This window comes from Caenorhabditis elegans, chromosome IV, assembly GCF_000002985.6.
Source record: "Caenorhabditis elegans chromosome IV".
In the NCBI taxonomy this organism is placed as follows: domain Eukaryota; kingdom Metazoa; phylum Nematoda; class Chromadorea; order Rhabditida; family Rhabditidae; genus Caenorhabditis; species Caenorhabditis elegans.
In genome coordinates, this window is record NC_003282.8 from 1,297,050 (window position 1) to 1,310,005 (window position 12,956).

A 12,956-nucleotide genomic window follows, 5' to 3' on the forward strand; every position below is an offset into this window, starting at 1 on the left:
AATCAAAGTTCAAAATTTAACATTAAATTTTTTTTCTGAGTTTTTAGTCGAATTTCTGGAAATTTTGTACAAAAAGATAATATTTTTGGATAAAATTCAAAAAATTGAGTTTTTCGGCTTTTACGATGATGATAGAACCTATTTTTAAAATATTAGGAAAAAATTGAAAAAACATCAAATCTATCGCTTTTTTTCAACAAAAAGTACAAAAAAAAATGAAAATTTTTCTGAAGTTCTGAAATTTTCATGAGAACAATCTTGTTAAAAAACGTTAAATTGAGAAAACAAAAAAATCAAAAAATAAATTAATGCACATAGATAGTAGATTCCACGTGGATTTCCTCAATTCTTTACACCTTGTATCTCGCCTGAGTTCCTCCGCGTTGAAGTTGAGCGGTCTGAAAAAAAAATATGAAAAAATTAGATAAATTCGAAAATATTTTTCAGTTAAAAATTTCAATCTTCCAAAAAAAAACATTATCGCTGAAAATTCTAGAATTGCATCATCTATTTTTTGAATTTTGAGCAGTCCTTACCAATTGCCTGAAAGCCTCCTTCATAATTCGTATGATCTCCTCTTTTGCCGCCTTCAAATTTCGTTCACTTCTCGCTTCGAGCAACAAATGAAGTCGGCGCTCTCCGTTTTTGGGCTCTTTTCCGGGCGGTACGTGAACTCCACGGACTGAAATTCCGACTTCGGCGAGCTCTGCCACGTGGCCCACTGACTCTCGGGAGCAAATTTTGTAACGAACTTGTTGCGGGAAATCATTGATATCCCATTCCTCTTCGAAATATTCCCACGCTTCTTCTTGCTGTTGAGTTGGAGCTGCTTCTCCTGAAAAAAATGGAAAAAAATTAGAGATTTTTAGAATTTTCAGCCTAAAATTTCTCTAATTCGGATTTTTCCCCCCAAAAAATCCTGATTTTCAGCCAAATTTCAGCGGAAATAGCAATTTTTAGGGTAAAAAATTGAAAAAATCTCGAATTTTCAGCAAAAATGCGAGTTTTCAATTTTTTTTCAACGAGAATTGATTTTGGCCGGAATTGCAGTGCTAAATCCGATTTTTCAGCATTTTTAACCCAAAAATTGAAAATTTGGGCATAGCTTCCGCATCTCCAGTGACAAATGTGCTCTATTGCACCGAATTGTTGGTTGGAATACGGTATTTATTGCATATTTCAGCCGAGAATACCACTATTCAAACCATCAATTCGGATAGAGAAACACACAAGTCACAGAAATTTGAAATTCGCAAGTAGATTTTCAATCAAAAAACTACTCATTTTGCACAGAAAAAATTAATTTTCAAATGTTCAAAAAATTTATTGGAATTTTGAGCATTAAATTCGAATTCCTCGCCATTTTCTTAGTCTAAACCCAAAATTTCAGCTCAAAATTCAGAAATATGGTGAAATTCGGTGTTTGCGTATTTTTGAGGCTACAGTAACCCTCGATATTTTTTAAAATTCAGCTAGAAACCGCGAAATCTAAGAAAAAAGGGCGTGAAATCTTCCGATTTTCGTTCAAATGTGAGCAATTTTTGAACAATTTTTCTAGTTTCAAAATTTTCAGAAATTCTGGAAATTTAGAAAACGATTTCGACGGTTTTAGAGTCAAAAAATATGATTTTTGTTAAATTTTGATGGAAAATGCTCCAGTTTTCATAGTTTTCACATTTTCTGCACAATTTCGAGGAATTCGCAAGTTTTAGGTCTGAATTTCTGCGGGTTTTTTCATAAAAAAGAAGGAAATTTTATAAATTTTTTTCTGAAAATCAATTTACCATACAAAAAAATTTATATCGAATTTCGCAAATTTTACGCAAAAACTTGAAAACAAAAATTCCGACACCACCATTTTGTTGGCTTGGCCCCGAATTTCGCAAATTTTCCATTTTTCTCAAAAGTTTTCTCAACAAAAAAAAATCCCCCCACCTCCCAAATAATTGAGCTTCTCGTTGAGCCGATTCGCTTTCTCCTTTGCAAGCATCGCAGCACTCATTTGAGCCGGAGCAACTTCTGCTCCACGGAGCACTGCCTCTGCAGTCAACTGAGCAGCCGTCTTCTCCACAGGTTGAACAACTTGTGATGCTCCTTTAAGCCGAGTACTCAACTCCTCGGCCTTCAGCTTCGCCTGATCTGCACGTTTTCCGGCTTCTCTGTCGTTTTTCGCGTTTCCTGATGAGCTGCTGGGCTTCTCGGATTGCGGTTTTCCATGGACTACACGTCGTTTCGTCTTGATCATACTGCTCAGTTGCTCCTCAAGGTCATCGTCATCGTCTCCGCCGGCTTCCATTCCGTGAACCTGGAAATTTGAAAAAAATTAAGTTTTTAGCCTAAAAATGAAAATTTGGGCATAGCTTCCGCATCCCCGGTGACAAATGTGCTCTATTGCACCGAATTGTTGGTTGGAATACGGTATTTATTGCATATTTCAGCCGAGAATACCACTATTCAAACCATCAATTCGGATAGAGAAACACACAAGTCACAGACAATATACAGGGAAATTTAGTTCAGTTACCGAGTTGCCGTACCAAAATTTTTAGCATTTCTCGGCAACTGGATTGGAAAAAACAAGAAAATGTCAGAAAAACATCAAGATTTTGAGAAAAACTAACAGAATCCAAGAAAATTTAAAGTTTTTAACAAAAAATAAAGTGAATGATTGTTTTACACAAATTATTGAAAATGAAGTACCTTGTTCAAAATTTGAAATTTCATAGTTTTTTTCAAAATTTTTGGGAAAATCTGTACTTTCGGTTAAAAAAAATGCATTTTCCGGAAAGTTTTTTTCCTAGTTTTCATAATTTCTAATAAACAATCTGAGTTTACCAGTTGTTCATTAATTTTCCTTTTTCTGGCAAATTGCCGGTTTGCTGATTTGCCGGAATTTTTTTGGAAAAATTACCGATTTGTCGGAAATTTTTATTTTCTGACAAATTGCCGGTTTGCCGGAAATATTTATTTCCTGGCAAATTGCCGATTTGCCGGAAATTTTTATTTTCTGACAAATTGCCGGTTTGCCGGAAATTTTTATTTTCTGACAAATTGCCCATTTGCCGGAATGCTTTTTTCGGCAAATTGCCGATTTGACTAAAATTTTTATTTTCTGACAAATTGCCGATTTGCCGGAAATTTTTATTATCTAGCAAATTGCCCATTTGCCGGAAATTGTCAGTTCAGGCAATTTGCCGATCTGCTGATTTGCCGGAAATTTTTTGGGAAAATTGCCGACTTGACTAAAATGTTTATTTTCTGACAAATTGCCGATTTGCCGGACTCTTTCAATTCCGGAAATTTGCCGATTTGCCTAAAAAAAATTGTCGGCAATTTGTCGGTATTGATTTAATTTTCCAGAAAAATAGCTGAAATTTCTCGATTTCTGCAAAAATTATCTCGGAAATGCGGCAAAATTTCCAAAAAAAGTGCGGGCATTTCCAACAACTATACCGGGATTTTGAGAAAATTCACAAAATTTCCGTCAATTCTCTGAAAATCCTTACCAATCTGGTCATCCTCTTCTTATTGGCATCAGCTTCAGCTTCACCCTCATCATACTTATAACCGGATCCTTCGAAACCTTTTCCACCCAATTTAACTTCTTTTCCCTCTGCAGCCATCTCACTTTTGAACCGTTCGAACATTGCCTTCAAATCAGCCGGCGGCTTACATCCAGCTGTCTCAAAAGCCCGGCAAATCTCTCCGGCCATCTTTTCTTGGTCTGAAATATAAAAAATACGAATTTTTGGGTTTTTTTTTGGCTAAAAAGACAAGGTTTTCGCAAGAATTTTCATGTTTTCAATCGTAAAATTGAAAATTTGGGCATAGCTTCCGCATCTCCAGTGACAAATGTGCTCTATTGCACAAATTGTCGGTTGGAATACGGTATTTATTGAATATTTCAGCCGAGAATACCACTATTCAAACCATCAATTCGGATAGAGAAACACACAAGTCACAGAAATTTGAAATTCGCAAGTAGATTTTCAATTAAAAACTACTCATTTTGAACAGAAAAAATTAATTTTCAAAACAGGGGTGTGCGGCAAGTGGAAAAAATTGCCGAGCTCGGCAAATCGGCAATTGCTGGTTTTTCAAAATTTGCCGAGCTCGGCAAATTCGGCAAATTCGGCAAATTTGCCGTGCTTAACAAACTTGGAAAAATTTGATATTTTTATGTTTTTTGGAGCACCAAAACTACTGAATTCTTAACACACATCTGGTTTCTGAATAAGTTCCGCGTAGTATTTCTGTTTAAGCATCAAAATAGCTCAATTTTGTGTCATTTTACTAAATTTTTGGCTAAAAAATCAATAGTTTTAGTCAAAATTGTACTGTCAAATTTTTGACGTGTGCGGCAAATTTCGAAATTTGCCGAGCTCGGCAAATTCGGCAAATCTACTTTTCTGAAAATTGCCGAGCACGGCAAATCGGCAATTGCTGGTTTTTTTAAATTTGCCGAATTCGGCAAATCGGCAAATTTGCCGAGCTCGGCAAGTCGGCAATTTTCGGCAAATCGGCAAATTTGCCGCACACCCCTGTTTCAAATGTTCAAAAAAATTGTATTGAAATTTTGAGCATTAAAATCGAATTCCTCGCCATTTTCTTAGTCTTAGGAACCCAAATTTTCAGCTCAAAATTCAGAAATCGCGCGAAATTCGGTGTTTGCGTATTTTTGGGCCTAGAGTAATCCTCGATATATCAAATGTGAACAATTTTTGAACGATTTTGAGGAGAAATGAAAATTTTTGCAACTCGTTTCAAATTCAGAGCGATTTCAAAAGTTTCAGAGCCAAAAAACCTGAATTTTTCACGATTTCCGCTTAAGAAACCGGAATTTTGTTCTGAAAATCTGATTTCTCCTGATGATTTTTTCCCTTACGTTCAGGAAGTACAAAAGTGTATGCATAACCCTTTCGTCCCGCCCGTCCAGTTCTTCCAACTCGATGTACATAGTCTTCATAGTGATTTGGACAGTCGTAATTGACAACGAGAATCAGATTTTTCACGTCAAGACCTCGAGCTGCAACTGATGTTGCTACCTGCAAAAAATTCAAAAATATAGAAAAAAAATCGAATTTTTTTGACGAATTTTTGGTTGATTTTGTTCAAAAATTAACCAAAAACTCAAAATTTTCGGCCAAATTTCGATTTAGTTCAGATTTTGCGGAAAAAACGACAAAAATTTCGTTTTTTTAATCGAATCTCGAAAGAAATTTAAAAAATTCGAATTTTTAAAGCTAATTTTGTCGTCTCAAAAACCTTTAAAACCTTTAACTGTTCACCTAAAATTGAAAATTTTCGCCAAAATTTGAAAAATTAAAAAAAAAAAGTAATTTTGTGCTAATTTTTAGCAAAACAATGCTGAGAATTGGATTTTTTCAAGCTAATTTTGAATTTTTGAAAAATTTAGTTCAAATTTTCGGGCTTTAAGCTGAAAATTACTAAAATAACCTTTATTTTTAAACGAAAATTTCAATTTAAAAAAATTTTATTTTTTAAAGATTAAAAAAAAACACTTTTTTTCAAAAAAAAATCTAGAAAATTACGAATTTTCAGCAATTTTTGAGTTAAAATCAAACATTTCATGTGCGAATTTGCTCAAAATCAACATTTCCATCACTTTTTAAGCCAAAAATCGCGCGTTTTCATCGATTTTTCGATTTTTCAAGTGCAAAACACTCCAAAAAATCCGATTTTCACATGTTTTTCCACCAATTTTTCCACGATTAAAAAGGATTAAAGGACGATCCGTTCTTCAAGTGATCTGCACTGCGGATCAGGGATTCAGGTACATTGCCTGGTGGCGCTTCCACTGGTCTATAATTTAAGCCACGTCCTAGCCGGGGGGACTGTGGCCGATAATTCAGTCGTGGATTGCTCTACTTCCCAATAGAGACTGGGTGAACCTAGGGGTGAGGCCGGACTTGAACTCGTGACCTCCAGACTGCTAGCGGCCACCACTACCGACTGAGCTATCTGCAAAAATGAGCTTTAAGAAAACTACTCACCAAAACCTTAATAACACCAGTTTTAAAGTCAGCAATCGATGAATCTCGATCATGTTGATCAATTCCTCCATGTAATGGAGCAACTGAATTATATCCAGTTCTCATGAGTTGATCTACAATATCATCAGCTTTTTCCTGTTTATCTACAAATACAATCGAGCTTCCCTCCTCGTAGTACATTCCCAACAGTTCCAGCAATTTCAAAAACTTCTGATGCTCTGCACAAATTACTGCATTCTGAGTGATGTCACTACATACGACAGATTTTCCACCGACCTGAAAAATTAGGGAAAAATTAGATTAAAAATCGTTTGAAACGGCATTTTAAGGCGAAAACAGTGACTTACCAAAATCTCAACAGGTTTATCCAGAACTTTTCGTGCCAGAGCCTCCATGTGTCGGGGAAACGTGGCAGAGAAGAGTACAGTCTGCTTGTCGGGACGGATATTGTTCACCACTTTCATGATCTGCAAAAAATTGATCTATTTCAGCGAATTCTGTGTGCTTTCAAGTTTACACTGCTGTGGTTTTTCTGTGTTTTTTTCGGACAAAATTTTTTTTTTCAAAAATAAAAGTTGTGAGATAAAATTAAATTTTTTACATTTTTTTTTGGATAAATTCGATTTTTTGTGATAGCTCTGATGCGTAAATAAAGATATAAAAAACGCTAAACCGAAAAAAAAACAAGAAAAAACCGCCAATTTTGGTTAAATTTATCGCTTTTGTTGCGCTTTGGTCTTTAAAAAAATCCGTTAAAAATTTAGCGAACAACGGTAAAACTTCGGGAAATAGAGTCTGAGCTTTTTCGACCCAAAATCACCTAAAACTACCAAATTTCGTAGTGAGACACTTTGAAAATTTCTCGAAGAAAAGTTATGGCGATCAAAAATTTTCGAAAAAGTACTTCATTGGACGTTTTAGGTGACAGAAAAACTGGAACTGCTTGCAAATTTGAAAAGTAGCTAATTTTTCCACACTTTTTTCTATTTTGCAAAAGTTAAACAAATGAGTTGATTATTTTTGAATCTGGGTGCAAATGAGAAAAATTTAAGAAAAAGCCATGAGTTTAGCCGAAAACGCAAAAATGACGTTAGCCATTTGCGCGCGAATTCGATAATAATTCGACTTTTTTTATTTTTCGAAAAAATCATTAAACATTTTTTTTTACAATTATATTCGGTGGTACATATATTGGGACTGTTTTCATTAGGTCATTTAGGTATTAAAAAACCCACAGGCCGTACTCCACCTTCAAAAACATAAATTTGGCAAGTTTTGGGCAAAAATCTAAATATTGAACTTTTCCTAATTTTCTGGCCTACCTGCGGCTCAAAGCCCTTATCAAACATTCGATCGGCTTCATCCAACACCAAATACGTCACTCTTCGTAAATTTGTGACTTTTCCACTATTCGCCGCCAGTACGTCAATCATTCGTCCCGGTGTGCACACGACGATCTCGGCTCCACGCTTCAAATCTGCAATTTGCTCGGAAATTCCAACTCCTCCGTAGGTGCACGCTACCTGAAAAAAAATGATGAAATTATTAAGAAATTCGGAATTTCTGGCACTGAAACTGTGAAAATTTTGAGTCAAAATGACGTGTTTTCGTCCTAAATTCAAGTTTTCCAGCGAAAAATTGAAAAATTGGGCATAGCTTCCGCATCTCCAGTGACAAATGTGCTCTATTGCACAAATTGTTGGTTGGAATACGGTATTTATTGCATATTTCAGCCGAGAATACCACTATTCAAACCATCAATTCGGATAGAGAAACACACAAGTCACATTTTCATGAAATTTACACCTAATCATACTGGAAATCGGTATTTTTTTTTCTATTTTGCTTGCAGTTTTGGCAATTTTTTCGGAAAAAATGAGCTGAAAAACGTGTTTTTTCAGAAAAATTTCAGGATTTTTGGCGGCATTTTCAACCGAAAATATTCAAAATTTTATAGAATAATCTGAAAAATTCCAGAATTTTCATGTATTTTTAATACTTTTCTCTTAGAAAATCAAATTTTTCCAATTTTTAAAGAATTTTAGGCTAAAAAGATTTTTTTTTCAGGCAAATTTCTCTACGATCTGAAAATCAGAAAAAACCAGATTTTTGAGAAAATCGAATTTTCCCACAATATATTGAGATTTTCAGCCTAATTTTCACACTTTTCGCTCGAAAATCTGGATTTTTTAAAGCGATGTTTAGCGAAAAAATGAAGTTTTCGGGTTTGGAAATTTTTTTTCGGAAAAAAAAAATTTCTCACTCGAAAAATTGGATTTTAGACATTTTTCGTTAGGAAATCAGAATTTGCCACTAAAATCTAAAAATCCGCGATTTTTCGCTGAAAACATGAATTTCGGAGGTTTTTAGCGAAAAAAAAAAAACTGTTTTCGCACTGAAAATCATCCAAAATTTGCGGGGTTTTTCAGGCAAATTTCTCTGTTTTAGATGTTTTAAACGAAAAATCGCCAATTTTTCAATTAAAATTGAAATTTTACGATCTGAAAATCTGAAAAACCAGATTTTTTTAGAAAATTTAATTATCTCTATATTTTGAGATTTTCAGCCTAATTTTCACACTTTTCGCTGGAAAAAACCTACAAATTTTAACTATTTTTTTAACGAAAAATTAAATTTCCCGGATTACTAGCAATTTTTTTTTACAAAAAAAAAGCGTGAAAATTCCCTGAAAATCTAGAAATCCACGATTTCTCACTGAAAACATGAATTTCAGAGATTTTTAGCGAAAAAACTCAATTTTTGAACTGAAATCCAAAATTTGCGGGGGTTTTTGGGTTTTTTTAGTCACTTTATAATGAAAAATCTAGATTTTTAGCCGATTCTTTAAGGGTTTTTCCTACTTTTTCCTAGAATTTTCAATTTTCAGTACCTTCAAACCCAGTGGTTTTGCGAACTTATTAGCTTCCTTATAAGTTTGCATAGCCAACTCTCTAGTCGGAGCCAAAATCACTGCAATAGGCCCGTCGCCCTCTTCAAGTTCCGGTTGATCCAAAATATGTCTGAACATTGGTAGAAGAAAAGCCAACGTTTTTCCACTTCCAGTTTTTGCAATTCCAATTACATCTCGTCCACTCATAATTGATGGAATAGCCTGTGCTTGGATTGATGTTGGTTTTGAGTATTCGAATTTCTTGAGCACATTCATCATTTTCAGATTAACTCCACATTGAGCCCATGTTTTAATTGGTTTCGGGCAATCGATTCCTTTTACTGTTATACTGTCAAGCTCCTCTCGGTAGGCTTTTACTTCGGCTTTTGTCATTCGTCGGATCTCCTCGGTCTGAAAAAAAAAGATAAATTATTTGGAAATTTTAGCGAAAATTGGCTGAAAAACGGGGAACTTTTAGGTCCAATTTCAAGCTTTTTTCGAGAAAATTGAATCATTTTCTGAAAATTCAACTTTTTTCTTTTTCTAAAAGTTAAAACTACAAATTTTCGTTGTAAATTCAAGTTTTTCACCGAAAAATGGAAAATTTGGGCATAGCTTCCGCATCTCCGGTGACAAATGTGCTCTATTGCACAAATTGTTGGTTGGAATACGGTATTTATTGCATATTTCAGCCGAGAATACCACTATTCAAACCATCAATTCGGATAGAGAAACACACAAGTCACAGACAATATATAGGGAAATTCAGTTCAGTTGCCGTTCAATTTTGACCTACTTTGCGCAAAGTCTGAAAAAGTTGGGTCTCGCCACGAAAAAAAACTATTCGAATTTCCTACTAAAAAAAAAAACAAAAAATACAAATTTCGATTTTCATGGGAAAAACATCGAAAAATTCAAGAATTTGCCGTTTTTTCCGTAAAAAACGAATTTTTTTCCTGAAAAAAGCCACAAAAAATTCCGAAAATCAAGCGGAAAAGCTAAAAATTCTAATTTTCAGCAGGATTTTGATTTAAAAAATTAGAACAATCCAAGAAACCACTAGGTTTTCAACAAAAAATTGGAAATTGAGCAGAATTTTTCAGTTTTTACAGCTTTAAAAAAAAACATCATAAATTCCGAGTTACCGTACCCAAATTTATAGCTTTCCTCGGAAACTGGGATTTAAAAAAAACAGAAAATTGTCAGAAAAAAGGGTTTTTATGGGTTTTTTTTTCAAATTTTATAATAAATTTTAATGTCGAAATTTCCAAATTTTCTACTTTACACCCGAAAACAGCCAAATTTCCGCGCTAAATGAAAATTTGGGCATAGCTTCCGCATCCCCGGTGACAAATGTGCTCTATTGCACCGAATTGTTGGTTGGAATACGGTATTTATTGCATATTTCAGCCGAGAATACCACTATTCAAACCATCAATTCGGATAGAGAAACACACAAGTCACATTTTCATGAAATTTACACCTAATCATACTGGAAATCGGTATTTTTTTTTTCTATTTTGCTTGCAGTTTTGGCAATTTTTTCGGAAAAAATGAGCTGAAAAACGTGTTTTTTCAGAAAATTTTCAGGATTTTTGGCGTTTTCAACCGAAAATATTCAAAATTTTATAGACAAATCTGAAAAATTCCAGAATTTTCATGTATTTTTAATACTTTTCTCTTAGAAAATCAAATTTTTCCGATTTTTGAAGATTTTTAGGCTAGAAATATATTTTTTACACAGATAATATTGGAAATAACCAAGAAATTGGTAGAGCCTCTAAGGGACTCAAAAAAACCCGGTTTATCGGATTTTTTGGCAATTTCGTATAAAATGTCCACTTTCCAGATTTCCCACAAAATGGAAGGTTTTTAAATAATTTTTTTTCAATTTTTCTTGATTTTTTCCGAATTTTAATATAAAAATTCCCGATTTTCAACTTCTCCCGCCGCACCTCAATATAGAAATTCTTCTTGAATTTCCGATAATAGACCTTAGAATGGTCAGTTTGTGCCAACATTCGTCCTTTATGACATAATGATGCTGCAGCCGTCTCAATATCAAAATCATCAATAACCATATCCATATTATCCTCATTTTCCAGCACTTGTCCCTTTTCGGGCTCCGGCTTCTCCTCCTGCACAATTGTCACAATTCCAGACGCTTTTTGCGTGGAGTTTCCGGTTTTTTTGGCGTTTTTAGTGGCAATTTCTTTCATAAAAGCGTCCAGAGGGTCCTCTTCGTCGTCTGTATCCATTTTTTCGACTTTTTCTTCCATTTTCACCGGGTTTTCCTCTGAAATTCCCTCATTTTTGATATCAAATTCGTCTTCATCATCCTCATCCTCCAGATTCCAGGGCTTTTTCTCAGATTTTTCATCAGATTGCTCAGATTGTAGATCAAGCTCTTCCTTCTTCTTTTGGGCTCTCCACTTCTCCACATTACGACGCCTACGCTCGACTCCCTGTAGTAATTCGGCTTCTTTCATTTTCATAACTTCTTCGGTGTCTGCAAATTGATAAAATTAAGGGGTTTTTTTGCAAAAAATTGAGAATTTGGGCTTTTTCACACTTTTATGGGTAAAAGCCGGCTGGAAATTCAATTTTTTGGGTGAAATTTGAGAAAACTCACTAAAATGTTAGGTTTTTTCGTAACAAAAAGTTGAAAATTGGCCTATTTCTTGCGAAAAAAACATAAAATTCACACTTTTCTGGGTGAAAATCGTCTAGAAATTCAGTTTTTTAGGTGGAAATTGAAAAAAAATCGCTTAAATTTTTATGTTTTCTTGGGAAAAAGGTAAGAACTCTATGGATTTTGCATGAAAAGTTCATAAAATTCACATTATTTTTTGCAAAAACCATACAAATCAGTGGAAAATTGGAAAAATCGCTTAAAAATGCATTTTTCTGGGTGAAAATTAGAGTTTTTTTTTCGCAAAAAATTGAGAATTCTATGGATTTTGCATGAAAAATTCGAAAATTTCGCACTTTTCTTGGTGAAAAATCGCCTAAACTTCAATTTTTCAACCAAAAACCTTTAAATTTGAACAATTTTCGGCTCTTTCTGTTGACAAATTTGAATTTCAACGGTATAAGGCGAAAATTGAATCAAAAATTCAATTTTTCTATCCAAAAATTGTCCGAATTTCGCTTTTTTTCTCCGGAAAAATTAGAAATTGCATGAAAATAGCAAAAATAAAAACGGCAAAAATAGCTGAATTTTGATGCTTTTGGCATGAAAATCGGCTAATTTTTGCGATTTTCAGTTTAAAAAGTTTTTTTTTTTTACCTTAAAATCCTATTTTTAGGCTGAATTTCGTTCAAATTTCCCAGTTTTAACTCAAAAATTCGAAAATTGGGATTTTTCCAGGCAAAAATTTGCTTTTTTTGGCTTTTTATCGATTTTTTTTGCCAATTTTTTTTGCAATTCCTTACCATTCCGTGACTCTTCCATTTCAAAAATCGCCGTTTTACTCTCTTTTTCCTTCTTTTTCTCTGCATCTCTCTGCTTTTCACGATCTCTCGTCTTCTCCCGATCAGTGTCTCGTTCTCTGCGTCTCTCCCGATCCCGATCTCTGTCTCGATGTTCCCGGTGCTCACGACTGCCACGTGGCGAGCGGCTCCGGCTTCTTTTTCGTTCCTTTGAACGGGAACGCTTTCGTTTGTGCTCTTTGTGCTCGCCGCGACCCATCGAAAACTGGAAAAAATTGGGGATTTTTGGATTAAAATTGGGAAAAATACGATTAAAGTGTGCGAAAACAATGAAAAATCACTGGAAATTCGTTAAAACCTTCGGATTTTTATAAAAGAACAATTTTAATCATTTTTAATTTCAAAAAGTGTTTTAAAATCCAGAAAATCTGATTTTCTGCCTATTTTCTGGCCGATTTATCGTTTTATGTAAGTAATTTGACTTCAATCTTCACTTTTTCACTTAAAAAACTTCGAAAAAAGCGAAAAATCTATGGAAAATAAAATAAAAACCGAAAAAAAAAAAGAATTTCGAAAATAAAAATTTTCCGCACTACGACACTCCGAAATCCCGCCGCGCG

General features: G+C 34.2%; 1 protein-coding gene across 5 annotated transcripts; it reads right to left on the reverse strand.

The window, feature by feature from the left end:
• Window positions 1-172: 172 nt before the first annotated feature.
• ddx-46 lies at window positions 173-12,601 on the reverse strand (the record flags this gene model as incomplete). Of its 5 annotated transcripts, NM_001038322.5 has the most annotated exons (11): window positions 173-398; window positions 537-835; window positions 1,936-2,305; window positions 3,507-3,724; window positions 4,886-5,045; window positions 6,015-6,290; window positions 6,362-6,481; window positions 7,337-7,537; window positions 8,905-9,315; window positions 10,860-11,413; window positions 12,340-12,601. In NM_001038322.5, 11 exons carry the CDS (start codon window positions 12,593-12,595, stop codon window positions 351-353), a joined length of 2,913 nt encoding a protein of 970 aa, NP_001033411.1. The 5 variants fall into 5 exon arrangements, with proteins under 5 accessions (NP_001033411.1, NP_001294485.1, NP_001294486.1 ...); NM_001307557.3 differs by lacking the exon at window positions 8,905-9,315 and having other exon boundaries at window positions 351-398; window positions 12,340-12,595; NM_001307556.3 differs by lacking the exons at window positions 537-835; window positions 1,936-2,305 and having other exon boundaries at window positions 233-398; window positions 12,340-12,595.
• Window positions 12,602-12,956: the final 355 nt, after the last annotated feature.